At 36.1% G+C, this 23,462-nt stretch overlaps 1 protein-coding gene across 4 annotated transcripts in view; it reads right to left on the reverse strand.

Annotated features, from left to right (window-relative positions):
- The window catches only part of Hps5 (HPS5 biogenesis of lysosomal organelles complex 2 subunit 2), a 39,037-nt gene that overhangs the window by 6,821 nt on the left and 8,754 nt on the right, over positions 1–23,462 (reverse strand). For all 4 annotated transcript variants that reach the window (XM_076846970.2, XM_076846967.2, XM_076846969.2 and 1 more), the window contains 14 exons: positions 20,734–20,946; positions 20,363–20,434; positions 14,420–14,508; positions 12,419–12,597; positions 11,822–11,980; positions 10,663–10,849; positions 9,678–9,801; positions 8,351–8,500; positions 7,680–7,757; positions 6,866–7,443; positions 3,315–3,435; positions 2,980–3,135; positions 1,941–2,060; positions 390–503 (listed from right to left, as the gene is read on the reverse strand). In XM_076846970.2, coding sequence (XP_076703085.1) covers positions 390–503; positions 1,941–2,060; positions 2,980–3,135; positions 3,315–3,435; positions 6,866–7,443; positions 7,680–7,757; positions 8,351–8,500; positions 9,678–9,801; positions 10,663–10,849; positions 11,822–11,980; positions 12,419–12,597; positions 14,420–14,508; positions 20,363–20,434; positions 20,734–20,946 — 2,340 coding nt within the window. The remainder of the gene's footprint in view (positions 1–389; positions 504–1,940; positions 2,061–2,979; positions 3,136–3,314; positions 3,436–6,865; positions 7,444–7,679; positions 7,758–8,350; positions 8,501–9,677; positions 9,802–10,662; positions 10,850–11,821; positions 11,981–12,418; positions 12,598–14,419; positions 14,509–20,362; positions 20,435–20,733; positions 20,947–23,462) is intronic.

A 23,462-nucleotide genomic window follows, 5' to 3' on the forward strand; every position in this document is an offset into this window, starting at 1 on the left:
CCTTCACCCACAATTTTACTAAGCCTATTCTGATTTCTCTTCTTAGAAATCCTTTATCAACTGTAACTGACATCATATAAATGGAGGTTGAATTAAATACTATCTACATGCCTGAGAACCGGGGCTAACAACTGAGCCTGGGGAATGGAAAGAAATTAGCAAGAGCCAGTCTCTCCTACACACACACACACACACACACACATACTCACACAGCCACAAAATTTAAATGGTGAAAATTGTTTACTATCACTAAAACAAAAAGGTACAGTTTTCTTTAGGAAGCAAAATTGAATTCCCAAGCGATAACACATACCAATTCAGGCCCTTAACTATAAGGTTATGCACTGAAGTGATTCTTAACTTCAGCTTCTGTGAAAATCCTTACTTACCCACAAGACCTACAGATATCAGTCATTTTCTCTTTGGTTGTAAAATCTGCAGGAAGTTTAATTAGCTGAAGGATCAGCTGACTATAACCCCAGGAAAACAAGTGTGAATGAGGCCTGTGAAATAAAAAAAAATAAAAATAAAAAAGTCAGTAATTAGAAAGGAAATAAACTCTAAAAAGTCCTAATTAGTTGTCTAATAGGAAAGAATACAGTTTATGTCATAGCCGCCTGTAATCTCAGTAACTCAGGAAGCTGAGGCAGGATGATCTCAACCAAGAAAGGCTAGCCTAGGAAACTTAGCAAGGCATTGTCTCAAAAAATTTTAAAGGGGCTGGGGATGTAATTTAATGGTAGAGTGACCCTTTTAAAAATCCAGTATTATCTTCAAATATTTCCACTTGGCTTTTGAAAAATGTAAAGTAGCTACTTCTATAACCTGTTCATTTTTAAAAACTAGAAATTTAGGTTAGAGTTGTGGCCCAGTGCAAGAGTACTTACCTAGCATGCAGGAAACCCTGGGTTCAATCCTCAGCCCAGTTATCACAGTAAAACAACTAGATACGTTAAGTAATCAAAACCAAAAAATATATAAATAAAAAATATTGGGCATGGTGGGTACATGTGACTTAGGAGGCTGAGGCAGGAGGATCTCAAGTTCTAGGCCAGCCTCAGCAACTTAGCAAAACCTTGTCTCAAAAATAAAAAGGACCAGGATATAACTCAGTGGTAAAGCACTCCTAGGTTCAATCCCTAGTACAAAACAAACAAATAAAAACAGCAAAAAGAAAGGCTATAATTTTACTGCTCACAGCCACTGCTATCCTTCTAGTCCTTTGCTAGATATAAAATAAGACAGGCATTAGTTTTTTTTGTTTTTTTTTTACCTATTTCCCTCCCTGGTACTGGGGATTGAACCTAGGGGCACTTAACTGATGAACCACTGAATCACATCTCCAGTCCTTTTTAAAATTTTTTATATTTTGAGACAGGGTCTCACTAAGGGCTGAGACAGGAGGACTGCAAGTTCAAGGCCAGTCTCAGCAACCTGGCAAGAACCTGTCTCAAAATAAAAAAATAAAAAGGGCTGTGGATGAGTGGTCAAGTGTCCCTGGATTCAACCCCTACTACCAAAAAAAAAATTCCTCAATCAGGTTATGTCTAGAAATCCCTTGAAAACTTTTTAGAAAGAAAAAACAAACAAAAACCAGTCCACACACACAGTTTTTTCTAATGGGTTTAATCACCAAGGACTCTTAATATGGGTCCATAAATGAAGTCCAGAGAGATCATTTAATTCTCTGAAGTCATATGCAAAACTTTGCATTAATGTGCATTTTTCTGAAAGGAATCATTAAATTCTTATAGGGTCTGTGTCCCTAAAAGTGTTTAGAACCACTACAAAGTACACTCAATTTTATTATTACCATAAATTAGGTCAGTCTTTTCTATAGCTAATCCTAAAGTGAGCCCAGAATGCTGCATGTGAATAAATCAGTTCCATCCCAAAGGAACATCAGAGCTTAGTTCTCAGAAAGAGGACTCCTTCCATACCTGGGGTATCCTTCATCATCCATAATGCTTGTACTTGGTGGAGCATCATGGGACACTGCCAAAAGCAGCCAATCCAATCTTAAAGATTCTGGTTGTAGAAGGGACTCAAGGAAGTATGACCTGAGAGAAAGTTGGATTGAAGAATCACAAATCTTTATAATGAGAGAAAACAAACTATGGGGATATGAAAAATTTGATCAAGAGATCAATATAGTAGATAAAATAACTTGAAAATTTTTCTACTACAGAATATCTAGAAATGCCCGTGAAAATTTAATAGTCTTCTAAATGAATAACTGAGTCTTCTAGATTAAAGAGAAAAAAAAAATCAAAGTTCCAATAAGTAAATAATAAAAACCAGTGTGACAAATGTGAATTGAAGGAAAAAGAGGAAATTGACAGTTTAATAACCAAATGGGAATTTTTAGGTATGGTGAAATAGGAAATGATGAATCAGCCTAAAAAGAGAAAAAGCTGGAAAAGAGAGCCAGCCACAAAAAATTGGGATATTGTCAATGAAAAGGTGGCAGTAGCCAGACATGGTGGCACATGCCTGTGATCCCAGCCACTTGGAAGGCAAAAAGATCACAAGTTTGAGGCCAGCTGGGGTGATTTTCAAGACCCTGTCTCAAAATAAAATTTAAAAAGGGCTGGGAATGTGTCCAGTGGTAGAACACTTGCCTAGCATTTGCAAGGTTCTGGGTTCAATTCTCAGTACTGAAAAAAAGAAAGAAAGAAAAGGTGGCAGTAGATATTCTCACTAGTAGAGAACACAAAAGCTCATTTGTTTTAGACTAGGCTCTGAATCAAGGACATAGTTTTGTACTCATGATCTGAGAATCCCCGAGAGGGAGGGTGGGTAGAGAAAGGTAGTACATATACATTTGTGGTGTGCACTATGAATTGTAGCAGAAGACAAAACTGCCCAAATCCTCATCTTTCACAGTAGGTGCCTCAACTTGGTGCAATTAATAGTAAAAATGTTACACCTGCGATAAAAGAGAACCAAAAAGGGAGTCTACAATGTGCTATCCCTCACCGTTGATCTTCAGGCCTTGATTTCACCAGACTGTCTAAATAGGCCAAAAACTGAGCAGGATTTTGATGACAAAGTTGCATGATATCTGAAGGCAAAATGTATGGATAAAACCTGATTAAGGATCGAAGGGCAGATTCCCCAAACTTCTCATACAACCTGCATTTAAAAACAGAACCATTAGTCTCCAACTTCAGAGAAAGAATACAACTTGATTACATTAAGTACTAATTAGAAATGAAAATGAATATACCAATGTACAAATGAATACAACTTCAATGAAAAAAAAAAAAATGCATGTACTTCAGTTCCTATAAACACCATATAGGACAACCTACCTGGTAGCATAAGCAATCAGCAAAGGACTATCAAAAGGAACTGAATCATCTAGTAACTTTAATCTTGCTGGTAAGTCTCCTTCTTCCATCTCCATATATATAGAAGTGGAACTTGCCATTTCTGAAAAATAAAGCACATCTTTTTTTCCTTCAACTCCTGGCTGCAAATGTTAATTAACATACTCATTCAAAAAGCATTGGTCACACACCTACTATATGCATCTACTACATACAAGGCCCAGTGATTATTCAGCATTGTAGGAGAGATTAAACAAACAAACAAACAAAAAGAACAAGCCAGGTAACGCAACTCAGGAGGCTGAGGCAGGAGGATCGCAAGTTCAAAGCCAGCCTCAGCAACTTAAGTGAGGCTCTAAGCAACTCAACGAGGCCCTGTCTCTAATAAAATATAAAAAAAGGCTGGGGATGTGGCTCAATGGTTAAGTGTCCCTGGATTCAATCCCTGGTACCAAAAAAAAAAAAAAAAAAAAAAACCCCAACAAAATGTAATCTCTACTTTTGAGGACTTTAAATTTAATTGGGAGATAAAGCATATTTAAATTTTTAAACAGGATAAAAGAACAGATAATCAATATATAAGTGACCATTACTCTTGAAAAACATGAGTATCTGGGGCTATATATGTCTACCATTTATTTATTTATTTATATATATATATATATATATATATATATATATATATATACACACACACGTGTATGTGTACACATATATATAGATAGATAAATATAGATAGATATAGATATCTCACAAACATAAATATCTATCATCAATGCCAAATTGCTCAATTTTTTTCTAGCACTAGTATCTATTTATCACTTAGAATTAAAGTCAATTAAATAATTTTAAAATATTTGACCTGCTTTTTAAAATATTGGTATAGCAAATATTCATCTTTTGAAGTAAGTTCTGACTTTTGGGAATAGCAAAAGTCATTTAAAGCCAAGTCTCGTGAATAAGGTGAGTGAAAATCTAGTTAAAACAATTTGCGTTTAAAAAAAAAAAAAGTACATATATACATATGAATCTAAGATAAAATGAGTTTTTTTCCAAGAACTTTTCAACTAGTTCTGAAGACAAATCCCAAACAGTTCCAAATGTTGTCTTCCATAACTATAACATCCTTTAAAAAGTGAACCTTGTTCAACTGACCATTTCTAGAAGTCCAATGTGCAATCCATTACCCTACAGCGTTCAACAGATAATTTCTAAAAAGCCAATCTTCAGTTTCTGATGTTTTTTTTTTTTTTTTTTTAAAGTCTTTTGTTTCCCAAATTGTTCCCCATTTGACTGTGGCAGGCAATAATCACTTAGAGGAATCCAAAGGAAGCCATCACTTAGAGTTGGAGAAGTAAGGGAAAGCTTTACGACTGGGTATAATCTAAGCCAAACTTATTTCACTTCAATTCAAGTAAACACAAGTGCTGCCTCATCTCAAACTGCCTACCAGGCACCTATGGTAAGCAACAACCGCCATTCCAGATGATGCAAACTCTTTTCTGCTCTTCTACTATGACCAAGGTGGGGAATGATCACGTAACAGAAACAGCAAATTTCCAGCAATATCCTCACACATTTCAACCTATTTGAAGAGATATAACTTGTTTCTTATTTTCAATAGAAGAAAATCTCCTGCTGGGCATGGAGGTGCACACCTGTAATCCCAAAAGCTCAGAAGGCTGAGGAAGAAGGATCACAGGTTCAAAGCCAGACTCAACAGCTTAGCAAGGCCCTAAGCAACTGTGCAATCTCAAAATAAAAAATAACAAAGGGCTATGGACCTGGCTCAGTGATTATGCACCTGTGGGTTCAATCCTTGGTACAAAAAAAAAAAAAAGACAATCTACTACAACTCAGAAAAATAATCCAAAACCATTTTTTGTGCTATTAACAGCTATATGTGAACTAAAACAAAATTATCAATATAGATGCATGTTTCTAAAAAGCCAAGATCTTTAAGTCAGAAAATATAAAACTAAAACTGTATCTTGGACTGGGGATGTAGCTCAATGATAGACCACTTACTTATTATGCCTGGCACAATTCACTTTTGAAATGAAGAAAAAGGGTGCTTAAAATCTAAATAAATTAGATGTGGTATCTGTTATTCAAACAGAATTCTCATTAAGAAAATTTTCCTCTTGGGTTGGAGATGTGGCTCAAGCGGTAGCGCGCTCGCCTGGCATGCGTGCAGCCCGGGTTCGATCCACAGCACCACATACAAACAAAGATGTTGTGTCCGCCGAATACTAAAAAATAAATATTAAAAAAATTCTCTCTCTCTTAAAAAAAAAAAAAGAAAAGAAAATTTTCCTCTTAAAAAAAGGACAATCAGGGCTGGGGTTGCAGCTCTGTCATGGAGTGCTTGCCTCCCAAGTGTGAGGCATTGGATTTGATCCACCACATAAAAATAAATAAATAAAATAAAGGTATTATATCCATCTACAACTAAAAACAATTTTTAAAAAGCAATCAAATACATTCTTTAAGGAATGAGAGAAGATTTCTGTCAGGTTGGCAAATAATGTGATCTTCACTCAACTCTAAGGTGGTCACTCATGGATATGGGCCCAAGTCTTTAAGGCAGACATGCAAGCGCTTCACCCATATTTACTCTCTACCTCCTGGACACATTTCCCAGTCTCCTCTGCAATTAGGAAGGGCCATGTAATAGAATTCTCACCAAAGAGATTGTGAATAAAAGACAGGTAAGGCATTACCAGGCCAGGTCTTTCAGAGAGCATGTTCCAAATGCTTTCCCCTGGATATAGTAAGCCAACTTTAACCACCAGCCCCAAGGGAAGATTGAGCTTAAAACAATGGAAGGAACTTGAAATGCTAAATTACCACAAGAGTTGCTCATTGACCTGGAACCCTGCCCTAAGCAAGAAATAATCTTCTATTATGTGCAAGTTATTACATTATGAGATATTTATTATTGCAGTTTAGCCTAGTCAACTAATACTACCTCTGTGCCTAGGTTTCCTCATGTATAAAATGGAAAAACACTATTTACTCTAAAGATTACTGTTAGGATAAAATGAAATGATGCCTGAATACTATTTATCATATTATATTGTACACAGGATACTCAATATATGGTATATATTATTTCTATATTACTGTTATATGACAGATTTTCTTGTTTTTATATATTTGTATTTTCAAATATTTACTTTAGCCCCAACTGCTCTGACATTGCTATATCATTTTCTGTATGTAACTATAAGAACAAGAAAATGAATTTCTCATAATGGAGTAGTAAATGAAGTCAATGTTAATTAAATAGTAAAATGAAGGCTGGGGATATAGCTTAGTGGTAGAACACTTGCCTAGTATGTGGAAGGCCCTGGGTTCAATCCCCAGAACTGCAAAAATAAATAAATAAAATGAGTAGAAAACAGAATGGAGGGCTGACCACTGCAGAAGTGATTTTTCCAATTAAATCATTATTTAAACTCAAAAATTCCAAAATGCTAAGGTCCTCTATATTCAGTTCTTTATCTTTGATAAAGCAATTTGATTATTACCTTTCAATCCTTCAATAAAAGTATCCCAAACACAAGGATTGTTAGTATAACTAAGCTTAATACTCTCCTTTGCTCTTTTCAAGTCCAAAAGAAAAAAGTACTTCTTTAGGAACTGACAAGCCAGAATTTCAGAAGAGCATTGTTGCAAAGTGTGGTCCACATGTTCACCAGTGCTCTTGATAGCAGAATTCAGTACATTCAATTCCAAACACAATGTTGTCAATTCAGCCAGATCCTTTTGAAGACTGTTTGCTATGGTGCATGGAGAACATACTTGAAAAAGGTCATCCAAGGGCTTCCTCAAACTAATTACAGATTCACATGCTGTTTGATCAACAGTTTCTTTATTGTCTAAAGAGTCCCTTTTTTCTTTTTCATTATCTTCATCCAATATTCCCTTTTTTGACTCATTAAGTAATAGTACATCCTGGTTCAATTTCATGGGTGAGTTGCCAGTATCTGAAATGCCTACAAAGTTCTTCATGGCAAATGTTTTTTCTAATTGTGAAAGCCACTCCTGTAAAACCATTCTCAGAGACTTGGGTTCAAATAAAACCAGAGGATCCAGCATCTTGGTCCTATATAAAACAGTTAAGTGTGAAATGAATATGATAAAACATACTCATCTGGAATAAATGTTCTTTATGAACAATTATCTTAGCAACAAAACAGAGAACAGTGACTTTGAAGTATGTCACTAATTCTTAAATTTCAATTGCAAATGAGGCTTCCGCTTTGCCTCAGACTGTCCCAGACCCACTAGGATGGTCTCCAAAAGCCACCCCACTGACTGTAAAATTTCATCCGCACTCACATTGCTTCTGCTGTTGCTACTGTGAGCTCCTGGAACCTGTCTCCTTCTGGTGGTTCACCAGTTATCTCGTTCCCTCCTCTAGAAGAGTATAAAAAATAAAAATAACATTCACAAGAGTTAAAAGGGATTAGAGCTTTCTTAGGAAATATTTCTATGTGTTCACTAAGTGGCAGGTATTGTTCTTCATGGTATGTTACAATGCCTGAACAGACCTTTTCTCTTTTTCATTATCTTCATCTAATATTCCCTTGACTCATCAAGCAATAGCACATCCTAGATCTTATAGGCCAGAGAGCATGAATAACTTGCTCAAAGTCACATGCTAGTCAGAAGAAGAGCTAGGTCAAGGCCTAACTCTTACTTAGTCATCTTACTCTTAATCAAACACTATTCTGACATACCAGAAATTTGACACGATTATGGGGGCGAAAGGTGAATTTTGCAGGGGAAAGATTACAGAGATCTAAATTAAAATTCTATCTCAATAAATTTGCTATGGGTTGATATAATTATTCAAATCTTTGTGGAAGTCACAATATTTATAAGATACATAAACAATCTTCAATGAATAGGGTCAAACTGTGCTTTCTCCAACAGGTCAGTTTATGGCTTTCTTCAAACTAACAGCTGGTTCCCCTAGAATGTATACAGATTTATATGTAAGGGCTTACTCAATGTCTTCCTCCTGTGGGCAGGTAACCAAACTCATTTCCTCTTCACATGACTGATCATCATCCCTGGTATCTGATCTCATTTTAAGCTCAGGGCTTGCATGAAGGGTGCCAATCTTCTCAGTAGTTTTACGCACAAAGCTAGAAACACTAGAAGTAAAATAACAAAAAAATTATATGAAATGTCACTACTGCCAAAAATGAAAAATTCAGTACCTGAGTTTGCTATATTCCTATTAGTCCTAGGAAGTCAGCTTGAACTTAATAATAAAGATTGTTTATAGTAACTTCTCTAATGAACAATATATTTTCACAAAAACCTCATGTAAAACAGACAATATAATGATTCACTTCATTTAAAAAACTGCCCTGAGAAACAATGATTCAATGCTAACGAAAGGTCTTAACTTTAATTATGTCTGTAATGTTTATGCCAACTTAGGCAATGTAAGCCATGTGATCATCAGCTCATCCTGGTCACAGAATAACAAAGAGTTTCTTCATAAAACTCGGCTGTAACTATTCACAATATATTCTCCTAGACAATCATAATTTGTATCCAGTAAGACTCTGATTAACAGTTAAGTAGCTACACAAAGTCTCCCCTCTCAAACTCAAATGTTAATACTGGTCCCATGGAATGGGTAGAAAGAATTCTGAATCTCCAATTCTGACACCCAACTGAGAAAGGATCAAAAGATGACTAGTAATAGTGTTCCGGGTTAGGGTTCAATCCTCAGCTCCACATAAAAATAAAATAAAGAAAGATACTGTGCCCACCCACCTAAAACTAAAAAATATTAAAAAAAAAAAAAAAAGTTTAAAAAAAATAATACTGTTCCTATCAGGGAGAGGAAAAGGTAAATTTTTACATTTTGCTCTGTCTGGGAGAAGCCAGAGCTATAACAAATCAAGTATTTAGCTTCTCAAACATGGAAGGAAGTTAAATTTCCCAAAGTTGGAATGAAAAGTTAACAGCTTCACATAATAGGTTATATGACAAATAATTTAGAGACTTCTTTTTCTCATTTAAAATGCTTTTTCATCTCAGCATCAAGTACCAAATGTGACCTTTTCTTTAGCATTGAATCATTGTTTCTCAGGGCGATTTCCTAAATGAAGTGAATAATGGATTTTTCATGAAATATATCATTGATTAGAGAAATTGCACTAAAAAAAGAATCTTTCTTTTTATTAAGTCCAAACTGACTTCCTAGGACTAATAGAAACATAGAAAACTTGGGTATTGAATTTTTCATTCTTAGTACTAGTGGCATTTTTTGTGAAGTCAAGTCAAAAATGGAATTAAATGACAAGACTAATTTACCTTTCTTTGACAGCCTGAAGAGACATAAGAGGAGATGGAGAACGAAATGATAATGGAATGCCGAAGGGGAGAAAAGTTTCATTCTTATCTGTCTCAAACGTCACTGGAACATGAGAAACATTATCTAATGAATGGAATTGGGGGAAAAGAAATAAAATCAAATCACATGGAATTTTTTTCTAGAAATTTTAAAATGAATAAACTAAAGGAAATGAAGGATTCAATATCAAAATCACAACTGACCCAGATACAAATGAGTGTGGAAAACAGTTATACAAGATGCATGAAATGGTCTACATAAAACACTTAGGCAGGTACCTTCATTTGCCTACTAACCCTGAATCCCCACAAGTCAAAAAGGAAGTTTGGGGCCTCTATTAATATCTTCTCAACAGTTCAATCACAGGAATACGTGAACATTGGAAAGGGAAGGCAATGGCTCCCAAAACTGAAGCAATTTCTCAGTCCTGATGGAAAATAATTTTGTTAGTAAGGATAAAATCTTTCCACTCTTTTGGTTAATGATCTTTCTCATCCTTTTGCAGCATTTCGATGTATGACTGAAATTAGGCACTTACTGATGTTAGTTCAAACATGAGGTTAAAAAAACAACTAAAAATAAACTGGATGTGGTGGTGCATGCCTACAATCCCAGAAGCTCAGGAGGCTGAGATACAAGGATCACAAGTTCAAGGCCAGCGTCAGAAACTAAGTAAGGTCCTATCTCAAAATAAGAAATGAAAAGGACTGGGTATGTGGCTCAGTGGTTATGTGCCCCTGGGTTCAATTTTGGGTATAAAAATTTAAAGAAACAACTAAAAATAAACCTACTCTCTAATGGTAAGCAGATCTATAGGTTTAGATAGAAAAATCTATCAACAGGCTAAAAACTACTCATACTTCATGTACAAAATAATTTTGGTAAGAAGAACCCACAGAAAATAACTGCTTCTCATCAACAACCAACAGGAAATATATTCATCACCTTCATTTTCTTGTGATCCACAACTCTGATCTGGCTGGTCTTCTTCCTGATGTAAGGTGAATTCTTTAAGTCTCTCATCTTCTGAGAAGGTTTGGCTATGAAGGGAGCAAGAGTCTTCATCTGACTGACTGCCTCTTCTACTACTAATGATACGATAAATACCAGAGTCCAAGATGCTAAAACTTTCCTAAAAATGAGGTAAAAAGAAAGAAATAAATCAAAGTAAAAATTTCCTTTGTAATACAATGCAGCTTTTTCACAGAAATACCAACATTAAAATGGGAAGTCAGTAACAACTATTATGGCTTATTAGAACAAATTGGTGAAAAAGTTTAGGTGCCTGGCAGCTGGGTATTTCACATGGGCTACTGGCATCATGCTGCCTGATTTCTCTAGTTTGTCTTCATAAAGCATGGCAGTGAGAATAAGGAGTAATGAGATAATCCCAAGCTGTACTGAGACTCATATTAGCACGAAGCATCTGAAATCACCAATTAGGAACAACCTAATTTGTGCTGGAGGCTATACAAGGTACATTCTGGAACAGAAAATAATAAACGATGACAAAAACAAAGTATAGCTTCAAGACACAGCTAAGTTTCATACAGACGCCCAAGAGCTAAAAGAAAGCCTTTCTTCTACAACTTGAATCTCACGTGTCCCCACAAGGGCCCATGTGTTAAAGCCTTAGTCCTCAACCTATGGTACTTCTAGAAGACAGAAGAGCCTTGGGATATAGTGGAAGGAAGTTAGGCCACTTAGAGTTTCCCCTTGAAGGGGATATTGAGACTACAGTCCCTTTCTGTTTCTCTCTGTTTCCTAGCTGCCATGAGGTAAGCAGCTTTGATCCATCATGTGCTCCCTGACTTGATGTTCTACCTAGCCATCAACAACCATGAGCTAAAACCTTTGAAACTATAAGCCAAAATAAATCTTTCCTCCGTATAAGCTGTTTATCTCAGGTATTTTATCACAGTGATGGAAAGCTAACATACCCTATCTCAAAAAAAAAAAAAAAGCAATGAAAGAAAGAAACAAAGAAAAAATGAACTACAAGGAAAGGAAGACAGGATTTGGAATCCTAGGGGTAAATGAGTATAGTCTAAGGTGAAACAATATTACGTTACAACAAAACCCCTTTAAAAGTGAGAATACTTACATGTGATGAAATGGAGCTTCTTCTACTACTACAAGCTGAATCCAAAGGTTCAAATTTTAAGATCAATTCATCCAGCTGAGAAATTAGATCACTACAGGTTTCAAGGTCCAGTTGAGATTTCAAATGCTCCAATTTATCAACAGTCAAAGTTTTTCTTGCCTAATGAAAGGGAAAGTAAAACCCAATTGTATAGCTGACTATCTGTAATTAAGTCTATCCTCACATGAACAATAAATAAATGAACATAAAATTAGGTCTAACAAAGAACTAACAGGTGTTTTATAAAGACTTAGAAAGCTAATGAAAAACTTAACCAGAATTATCTCAGGAACTAAGAATTTAATTGAGAATTACCAAATACTCCCTTAAAAACAAGTTCTAAAATTGAAATAAATTTGATATTTTTTAAACAGAAAGCATAACTTTCTTATTACCCTCCACCACCCCAAGATATATCCACTACGCTTTCTTTGGGGATTTATTGCTACATCTGTAGGTCATATAGAAGAGCTAAGAAAAATAAGCAATTTTGTAAGACAATCCTGAAAACTAGCATGGTCTAGCTTGATGAAATTATTTAGATGAGCTCTGACTCACTTTACTGGCAATGATAGAATTTTGGAAAAGACAACACGTTCGAGCAGCCAGGTCCCATTGGCTTCTCCTTAGCAGGCGTTCCACACAGCGCTCCACAGACAAGAGGGAGAGATGTGAGACTTTCCCATTTAGGTGCAAGCAGAACAGCTCATTTTTGTAGACAGCCATATCCTGAATATCTACACAAATCACAGGGGTTAATGCACAGGATGTTAGCCCAACACTCCTTTTCTGTTTCTGCAATGGCTGAAATTAATCTAATAAATTCACTTCTTAAATAAGGTTAGTTTTGACTATCTCTGCTTTTATACTTGTATTTCAATGAAGAAACTATATTTTATAGACACTATTCTATAAAGATCAGGAATAAAAGATATGAAGAAAGAACCATATCTGATTTAAAATCCTATGGTTAAAATGCTATTTTCTGTGAAAAGGAATTGGGATTGTAAAATAGGTAATCTACATTAGAGTCAGGACTAGTGTTCCTGAGAATTACAACCTGATGATCAATGAATGGATTAAAGTATCTGCCTTGGCAGAACATCTTGGAAAGATTAACAAGGATGTGAGGGTGATCTAGCTGTGACCTCTGTCACGCCATTGATTGCTAGGGTTAATTTGGCTGATCTGGCTGGCTAATGGGTGTCCTCTTCCTCCCCCATCATTCCATGTGTGTCCCTCCCAAAGCTGCGCACTGGGTCCATAGAAGATGACCTTCCCTGATAGAGGAGGACCTGTTCTTTGTTCAAGAGTATATAATCAGCTGCACTCCCCTGCTAGAACCTCCAAACAACCTCTCAAGACTCGACAAACTAGTTTTCAAAAGAACTTAATCCACAAGAAATCAATGTTGATCAGACCAGTAATACTTTCTTTCTCTTTTTACAAAGTAGAAAAAGACCACAAAAAGTCAACATACACTCTCTACTAAGGAGCAGTGCTAAAATAGCTGCATTTTGCCCATATCTGGTTTTAACCAAAAGAAAATAAAGAGTGTCTTTGTCTTAGTGACATAATAGTGACTTCTGTTCCCTCAGGGACTTTTTTTTTCTTTTTTTTTTAGTGTTGGGATTGAACCCAAGGCTTGACACACACTAGGCAAGCACTCTTCTCCTGAGCTACATCCCAGCCCCTTCAGGCACTTTTCAAATTCTAAACTGTTAAGATACAAAACTGGAGTGAAAGCTGAACTTCTAGAAGGGATAAAAACTAAGGGCAAATAGAGGGGAAAATTAACCCATTTATTCTTTTTTTTGTGGGGTGGTGGTGGTAGTGCTGGGGATTGAACCCAGGGCCTTGTGCCTGTGAGGTAAGCACTCTACCAACTGAGCAATATCCCCAGCCCACCCCACTTATTCTTTAGCAGTGGCTACAAATATTTAAAAATAATAATTTTAAAAAACTGTATTTAAAATTATCCTTAAAAACAAATATCTGAAGATAAATTCAAAGATGTATGGTTGAGAAGTACCTTATAATGAGAAACATCTATGATCCTAATTTTTATTTTTTTATTTTTTTAGTTGTAGTTGGACACAATACCTTTATTTCACTTATTTATTTTTTTATGTGGTGCTGAGGATCAAACCCAGGGTCTTGTACATGCGAGGCGAGCACTCTACCACTGGGCCACAATCCCAGCCCCTATGATCCTAATTTTAAAAGAAGCATTAACCCATTCTCTTTTCAACTTCTTACACTGCAAGAGAATCCTCCTACAATAATCAAATATCACAAGCATTTATGAAATTAAAAATCACATAAGAAAAATATAAGCCAGGCAAGGTGTTGCACCCTATATCCTTAAGAGACTTGGGAGGCGGAGACAGAAGGGCCATGAGTTCGAGGCCAGCCTCAGAAACTTTGCAAGACCCTGTCTCAAACTAAAAAATAAAAAAAATTCAAAAGGGCTGGGGGAATAGGGTGTAGCTCAGTGGTAAAGAACCTCTGGGTTCAAACCCCAGTACAAAATTAAAAGAAAAAGAAAAATATAACTACCTTTGACTTCACTCCATAGAAGAACTTGAACATTCTGAGGAATAAAAATATAAATTCCTTTTTCTGTCCAAGTCAGTACACAATGCTCACTGAAAGAAAAAAATATAAGAAGTCAAAAGAATTAAAGTTTGTTACGATACAGAAGTTTGATATATTTCCCTGAATTCAGATCCTCACATTATCTATTAAAGTAAAATCAGATCATACAAAGAAAATACAACAGTGATCCAACTAATCAAATCTTAATACTCTCCTTTCTGTCTATAACAGCATACACACACAAAAAAAATGCATAAAATGATGCCAGATTGGGAAAATTCAGACACATACACTAAAGACCTTCTAGAAAAAGAAATGGCTGGTATCTGAAGAAAAGCTTAGGGACGACTTACCCAACATTTATTAAAGTAGTTAAGCTTCTTGTATTTGATATGATAGGGGCTCATTTAAAGACTAACATCTTACTGCCAATCAATCATTGCTCTAGTTAGCCACTTTTAGAAATGATAATATTCTAATTTTGTTAATTGTGTGTATATGACAAAAGATTGAGTGCATCTGGTCAAATACATGCCAGAAGATCTATCAAGGGCTCTACCTATATCATCTAACTTCATAGTCCATGTTAGAAGTGTTATCCTTATTTTACAAAAAAGAAAACCAAATCTCAGAGAGATGACATAATATGCCCAAGCCCATTCAGCTTAAAGACAGAAGAGTCAGAAAATGAAACTAAGGATGGTCTAGCTCCCAAACCTGAACATTTTTTTTTCCCTCTTATATCTCATAGAATCTATTTTCTCCCTCATTTATTCTCAGTAATCTACCCTGTTATCCACTATACTAAGTATTTCATTTTATTGAATCATTAAAAGTAACAGATTTCCTAATTGCCAAACCCAATAATCCTTCACTAATCCCAGGCAGAAGACTGTTCCTTCTTTCTTGAGTTCCATTTCCCAGACTCTCGGATACAGTTCTTTCTTGGGTCTCTGTCTGCCTCTCCAGGACTCTGGTTCTCTCCTGTTCTTTTCTTTCTTTTTTTTTTTTCATACCATTTACTCATATAAATATGAGTGTATCTCATATATCTCATGTACCTTCTCAAGGCTGCTACTAATGTATATATACCACTGATAATTTCCTTTCCTTAACCCTAGTCAGGACATTCCCCAACATACAGGGTTCTCACTATAGCTCCCTATCAAGGATCAGTCGAGGTTCAACTACCCTCTGAAATCCTTTCCCACAGCCCCATAGCAACTGTGCCTCTTCCTGTACTCAAATCTATTTTTTGTCAATTCACTCATGTACTTAGTCATGTACTACTCTTTTTTTTGTTTGTTTGTTTGTTTTTTTTTTTTTTTGAGAGAGAGAGAGAGAGAGAGAGAGAGAGAGAGAGAGAATTGTTTAATATTTATTTTTCAGTTTTCGGGCGCTGAGGATCGAACCCAGCGCCACGCGCATGCCAGGTAAGCGCATTACCACTTGAGCCACATCCCCAGCCCACAATTCTTGTTTTTTATTGTTAAACTTTTTTTTTCTTTTTAGAAATAAACCACATTTCTCCAATTAAGTATAATCTTAAGCATAGGAATAATATTTTCTTTGTCCCCAAGAGTACTAAAAATGGTTCCATGAGGCCATGAACCTAACAGTGATACTTTATAGGACTTGGATCAATACATACAATATATACAAATATTAACATTCTGTCCAGATCACTGACCCTAGAGGAAAGTAATCTTTGTCATAAAGATGAAAGATAAGGTCAGCATTACAGTCCAAAGTAAGTAAAATTGGGAAGGCTGTCTTCAAGAGCCAGAGGAGAAATATATGATATATACTCTTATCTGAGTAAAGAAATAAGAGGTCATAATTTTTTATATTAAACTTGATATTCAGCCTAAAAAATTTCTTAGAAATAGTAACCTAGGTTAAATAGGGGTTGGTGACTAAAATTAGAGCTGACAATTAAAATTTATACATTTTTCATCCCCTTATTACTTCACTAATAATAAATAAATTGGGACATAAGCCTAACAGCATTATTTACAAATTCAAGAAAAGAAAGTGTTAGCCAAGTACAGTGGTGCATGCCTATAATCCTAGCAGCTCAGGGGGCGGAGGTAGGAGAATTTCGAGTTCAAAGCCAGCCTCAGCAATTTATCGAGGTGCTAAGCAATTCAGTGAGACCCTGTGTCTAAAAAAAATACAAAATACGGATAGGGATGTGGCTCAGTGGTCAAGTGCCTCTGAGCTCAATCCCCGGTACCACCACCCCCCAAAAAAAGAAAGTGTTATCTATGTACCAGAAAAAAAAAAAAAAAACAAAGTATAGGATATTAGAATGCTCCCTTATGAGTTTCGTAGGTTGTGCCAATTAACATAATTTAGGACACAAAAATGGAGGAAAAAGTAAATTAACAAGGACAATAAGAAGCCCTCCTACTCATGTTTTTCAAGAAACTTTCCACTGAATTAGTCATTGTTTAAGAGACTTCAATGTGCCTAGTGCTGTGGTACTAGAATGGATATTCATAACATAGTAAGATAGTGGTGATGATGGAGGAATAAATGAGGTTTGACAACAGTGCATGGGAACAAGTACCTAACCCAAGCCTGCTGGGGGAGTTAGCAAAAGCAAAGTGACATTAATTATTATTTAAGCTGAGGAGTAGGCCAAGCTACATCATGAAAGGCTCTATTTGCCATGGCAGGGACTATAACTTGAAGGATAACTACTAGGAAAATCAAGCATATTTCTGAGGAAGAATGCTTTCTACTACACAGCGAGGCCATACTATCACCCAACTTATCACCCCACATATCATGTTATAGTTAACTAAGTGTTTTATGTACCAGGCACTAAGCCAAGCACTGAGAATACAACAGTGAACAAAATAGCCATGAAGCCCTCAACAAGCTTACTGTTTAGGAGCAGGATGGGTTTATAAATATTAATATTTACTTATAAACTGGAGAATGCCATAAAGGAAGGCCCCTAATAATGGAAGAGATTTTAATATGTTTTATGAAGTATAGGCAAATAATTAGCTACGTTCCTCCAATAACTTTCAGGATGAATAATGGGTTTATTAAATGTTAAAAGGTCTATAATTCATTTTTAAATACTTTGGTTTAGTGAATGTGATATACATGAATTAATTTTTACTTTGCCCTTGGTGGCAACTAGTTAACATTAACAGTTTTTTATTTTTATTTATTTACTTAATTGCAGTATTAGGGATTGAACCTGGGGCCTTTACCACCGAGCTACATCCCCAGTGCTTTTATTTATTTTATACTTGTTATTTATTTACTTTTGTTGTACGTAAGATTGAACCCAGGGTGCTTTACTACTAATCTACATCCCTAGCTCCACCTCCCCCCCTTTTTTTTTTCATTTTGAGACAGATTCTTATTAAATTGCTGAAGGTGGCCTCAAACTTTTGATCCTCTTGCCTCAGCTTCCGAAGTAGCTGGGATTACAGGCAAGCACCACTGCACACAGCTTATTTTTTGTTTTGAGACAGGGTCTTTATTTGCGGAAGCTGGCCTTAAGCTTGTGATTCTTCCAACTCAGCTTCCTGAGTCACTGGGATACAAGAAAATGCCATCATGCCCCACTCAATTGTTTTTGGTTGTTGTTTTATTTGTGTGGGGGGGGTATATCTCCAGTCTTTTTATTTTTTATTTTGAGACAGGGTCTCGCTAAATTGCTCAGGGGCTCACTAATAAACTGCCTTTTTTTTTCGGTACTGGGTATTGAACCCAGGACCACTCTATCACTGAGCCACATCCCCAGCCCTGTTTTGTATTTTAGAGACAGGGTCTCACTGAGTTGCTTAGCACCTCACCATTGATGAGGCTGGCTTTGAACTTGCAATCCCCCCAGTCAAACTTGCAATTCCCCCTTCTCAGCCTCCCAAGCCATTGGGATCACAGCTGTGCACCACCAAGCCCTGCTAATAAACTGTTTTTTAAAAAATCACATTCTAAGTTGGCATGGTGGCATGCATCTATAATCCAAGGCACTGAGAAGGTTGAGTTTGAGGCCAATGTCAACAACTTAGAAAGATTCTGTCTTAATACAAAAAACAAAAAGGGCTAAGAATGTAATTCAATGGTAGAATGTCCCTGGGCTTAAACCCCAGTATCCCCCCCACACACACACACACACACAAATCACAAATCACATTCTAAGAGTGATTAGTTACTCTTTAAAAGAATCCAAACAGAAGTCCACACTCCAGCCAGGTGAGGTGGCGCATGCCTGTAATCCCAGCAGCTTGGGAGACCTTGAGGCAAGAGGATCGATCAGTAGTTCAAAGCCAGCCTCAGCAACTTAGTAAGGCCCTAAGCAACTTAGCAAGACCCTATCTCTAAATAAAAAAGGGTTGGGTATGTGGCTCAGTGGTTGAGCATCCCTGGGTTCAATCCCCAGTGAAGTCCACACTCCAGCGTACCCTATAAAAAACTCTAAATACCATTTTCTAAATCAGCATTAGAGATCTTATTAATTAGCCTAAGGACATTAGAAATAATTTTTCACTGATGAAATAAGTAGAGTTCCAGCACAGAGATTAGTGGGAAATTATACATTGATACTCATACCCCTGTAGAATAAGGTATAGTAATTGGCAGACCCAGAAGTTGACAACCTCTACAGTGGACTCTGTGCTGCCACTTAATATGGATTTTGCATCTAATGCACCTAGAAGGCTAACTTAACTTGAAATTAGAATAGGGCTGAGTCTGCCTTGAATAGATCATTCATGCAAGATACTTGTCAGAGTCTCTAAAAAGCAGAAAGTTGAAATTTTAACAAGATTTCAAGAACAAGTTCTACAACTATGTTTGTGCCTGCCTATTTATAAACATATCTATGAGGTAGATTTTAGTCAGGGACTTGCTTTCATTATATCACCCCAACAGGTAGAAGATGTTATAAGAGAATGAATACCAATAGCTCTGATTGTCAGATGTTCCCTGACAATTATAGACTCTCCAGTGGGTTTGGAAAGGGATTTTCTTCTGTTTTCCCACACTTTTTTTTTTTTTTTTTCCAAATGGTGCTTTATAATTGTGCATATGTGGAAAGGTATTTTCTCATTCATTTTCACTTTTTTTTTTTTTTTTTTTGGTGTTGGTGTTGGAGATCAAACCAAGGCCTTGGGCATGCTAGACAAGCACTCTACCCTTGAGCTATATCCCCAGTCTTATTCTTTTTATATAGAGTATTTCATGTAACTAGTCATTTTCTAACTTTCCAAAAATAATTTAGGGTAAAAAAAAAAACAATTTTAAAAAGCTACCGGGGGGGGGGGGGGGGGGGGGCTGGGCTGTAGATCACTGGTACAGCGCTTGCCTCAAATGCGTGAGGCCCTGGGTTTGATCCTCAGCACCACATAAGTAAATAAATAAATAAAGATTAAAAAAAGAAAGCAAGCTACTGGGGACTGGGCTTATAATTCAACAACAGAGTATTTTGGATAAGGCCCTGGGTTAGGTCCTAACACCACAAAATAAAAAATAAATAAATAAAAGCTAAATGGGAGAGCTGGGTGTGGTAATCTGTAACATGTAGTCCCATCTACCTGGGAGGTTGAATTGCAGGAAAATTGCTTGAGTCCAGGAGCTCAAGGCCAGCCTGTCCCCCCAAAAAAAGTCAAGGGAAGACTAAGGGTGTATATTGCTCAGTGGTATAATACTTGCCAACATGCAAGAGGCTCTGGCTTTAATTTCCAGCACTATAAAAAACAAAACAACGATAAAAATGCTCCCCCACCCCACCGAAGAAATTAACTAGCTAGGGTATGGTTCAGGGGTGGAGAATTTACTTAGTATGCACAAGGGTCTGGGTTCAGTGCCAGAACCAAAACTAAATAAATAAAACCAAACTGCCTTTGAATAAAAGGAAAAGCCAAGGGAAAAACTTACCTAAGATGCAAGAGTTTGGGAAAAGACAAAGACTGGGAGCATCCAATTGTATGATCATATTGAGGTTCTGATCTAGGAAGCAAACACATACATTAATGATTTACTCACAACCTAAAATTATAATATTTTCCCAATATTGTGCAATTTTTACCGCCAAAACAATTTCAAGAGCTGAAATGCATCTGCCCTTATTCAATTAACTCCAATCAGAGGAAGGACAACTGATTAGAGGCTTTATCTTTTGATAAAAATTCTACTTAGTTCTTAAAAGGTATAATAAAATCTTTAACAGATAGGAGAAGATCCGAGATTTTACTCCAACCTCCAAGAAAATTCCTCAAATAATCCCAATCAGCCACACAAATCATTACCTTGGAGTAATCACAGGAAGAGGTGGCAATGAGAGGAGTTTCTTGAACTGATGTGTACTTAAAACTTCCCCATCAAAGTTCACTTCCCACATCCTGGAGCCAGGACGAGCACAAAATATCAAAGGTTGCTGGCCCCCAGAACACCTTGCAGGGAAGAAACAAGCTCCATATTCTCCATCTCTTTCCTTGTTTCCAATTTTCCAAAACTTTTCTCTAATGTCCAGAAAGGAAGAGACACTATGTTTACTTACATAAAAGTTAAAGACAATGGTATTATGAATCAGCATGGCCATGATAATCCCACCCACAATGTTCTCTTCCTTCTTCATATTAGTATTATACTGGAAAGAACAATATAATAGAAAGGTCAAAATAGAGCTCTGCACTATTTCTATGACCTGAAGCAAACCTCTTCACATTAGTACTCAGTTTATTATACATAGAATGAGAGATCAGAATTGATGGAAAAACCTGTTTCAATCTAAAAGGTGAGTGCCACCAAACCATTTCATCATACATCCTTGAACCCTAAAGTCCTTATGCAATACAATGCTCTCTGGACATCCCATGGAAGCCATGACTCTACCTTTCCACCTCTATCTCTAAGATATGTCATCACCACAAACATCCAATAAACTCCTCTTTCCCCAAAATGCTATGTCCCTTTGAAACATATCTCGGAACATTCTGTCCACTTAGGATGACATGAGTTAAATACATAAAAGTATTTGAGCTGAGCGCTGTGGTGCATAGCTGTAATCCCAGAGACTTGGGAGGCTAAGGCATGAGGATTGCAAGTTTGAGATACACCTCAGCAACTCAGCAAGGTCTTAAGGACTTAGCAAACTTCTGTCTAAAAATAAAACATAAAAGGGCTGGGGTTGTGGCTCAGTGGTACAGCATTTGCCTAGCATGTTTGAAGCACTGGGTTCGATTCTCAGCACTGCATATAAATAAATGAGTAAAATAAAGGTTCATCAACATCTAAAAAAATATTTTAAAAAAACATTAAAAAAAAGGGCTGGGCTTCTGCCAGAAAACTCATTAAAAACATTTAGTGTTAATTAATACATAATATATATACACACACACAAAAAGAGTAAATGTGTCCTTTTTGCAGTCTAAAAAAAAAAGGGCTGGGGATGGGACTTAGTGGTTGAACAACTCTGGGTTGAAACCCAAGTACCAAAAAAATTAAATCAAATAAAAAGTTCAAAGCCCACCTGGGCAACTAAATAAGACTGGAAAACTTAGTGAGATCTTGTCTCAAAATAAAAATAAAAATTTTTTAAAGGGTAGAGTGCTTGCCCAGCATATGCAAGGCCTTGGGTCCAACCCGCAGTACTGCAAGGGAAAAAAAAAAAAGTGAGTGCACTGTCTAGAAACATGGAAGGTGATAAATGATGAGTTTACCTTTTCCTAAAACTTCCTGTTACTTATTCTTCATGACTTAGTTTCAGCAGTCTTCTTCTGAGAAACTTCCTTGACTCTCATATGCTGAATTACATGCTTCCTATACTATGCTTTCATAGTACTGACCACATTATAAGTGGCAATTATTTCTATTTGAATAGATTATTATGTTTTGGGACAAAAGGCATTTCTTATTTCTTTTTATTTTTAATTTAAAAATTTAATTCCTTTATTGGCATTGATATGCTTTTATTTTTAATTTTAATTTGTTCTTTTTAGATATACACGATAGTGGAGTATATTTCATACATTATATATAAATGGAGTATAACTTATCCTAATTAGGATCCCATTCTTACAGTTGTACATGATGTGAAGTTTCACTGGTGGTGTATTCACATATGAACATAGGAAAATTATGTTCAATTCATTCTGCTGTTTTTCCTACTCCCATCTCTCTTCTCTTCCCTCCATTCCCCTTTGTCTAATCCAATGAACTACTATTCTTCCCTACTCCGCCTTGTTGTGTGTTAATATCTGCATATGAGACAGAACATTTGGCATTTTGTATTTTGGGACTGGCTTATTTCACTTAGAATGATAAGTTCTCCAGATCCAGAAAATTTTAATTTTTTAAAATTTATTATTAAAAAAATTACTGACAAAAGTCCTAAAATCATTCTTTTTTATGGCTGCGTAATATTCCACTCTGTTTATATACCACAATTTCTTTATCTATTCTTCTGTTAAAGGGCACCTAGGTTAGTTGATTAACTTAGTTGTTGTGAATTGAGCACCTATAAACATTGATATGGCTGTCGCACTATAGTATGCTGATTTTAAGACTTTGGGGTATTTATCAAGGAGTGTCTTATTATACCTTCTTAGTTGAATACCAAATATATAGCAGTGTCTGACCCACAGAAATCACTCAGTGCACTGCAGATATCTCTTATTGGGTAATGATCTATGTATGCTCTCTGGCATAAATTTACTATATTACCTCCAATAATTCAATAAAAATTCCTGTACTTATTTGCACCATGCATAAAATATGTTTTACTATAAAAACATGGATGTGAAAGTGCTTTGATATGAACTTAGGGTAATAAAAAAAAATTTGGTTTTATTTCCTAAATTCCTTATTTGGGAAATAAGATATATTTCTTGCTTGATATTTTATGTCTAATACAGTGCTAAAGACCCAGAGTACAGCATGAGGTTAATTAATACTTTCATATCCTTAAAACTATCTCTACATTATGGATGTGGAAACTGACATTTGGCAAGATTTAAATAGGGGCAGAACAGGGAGT

Source organism: Callospermophilus lateralis, chromosome 2, assembly GCF_048772815.1.
Source record: "Callospermophilus lateralis isolate mCalLat2 chromosome 2, mCalLat2.hap1, whole genome shotgun sequence".
Classification (NCBI taxonomy): Eukaryota; Metazoa; Chordata; class Mammalia; order Rodentia; family Sciuridae; genus Callospermophilus; species Callospermophilus lateralis.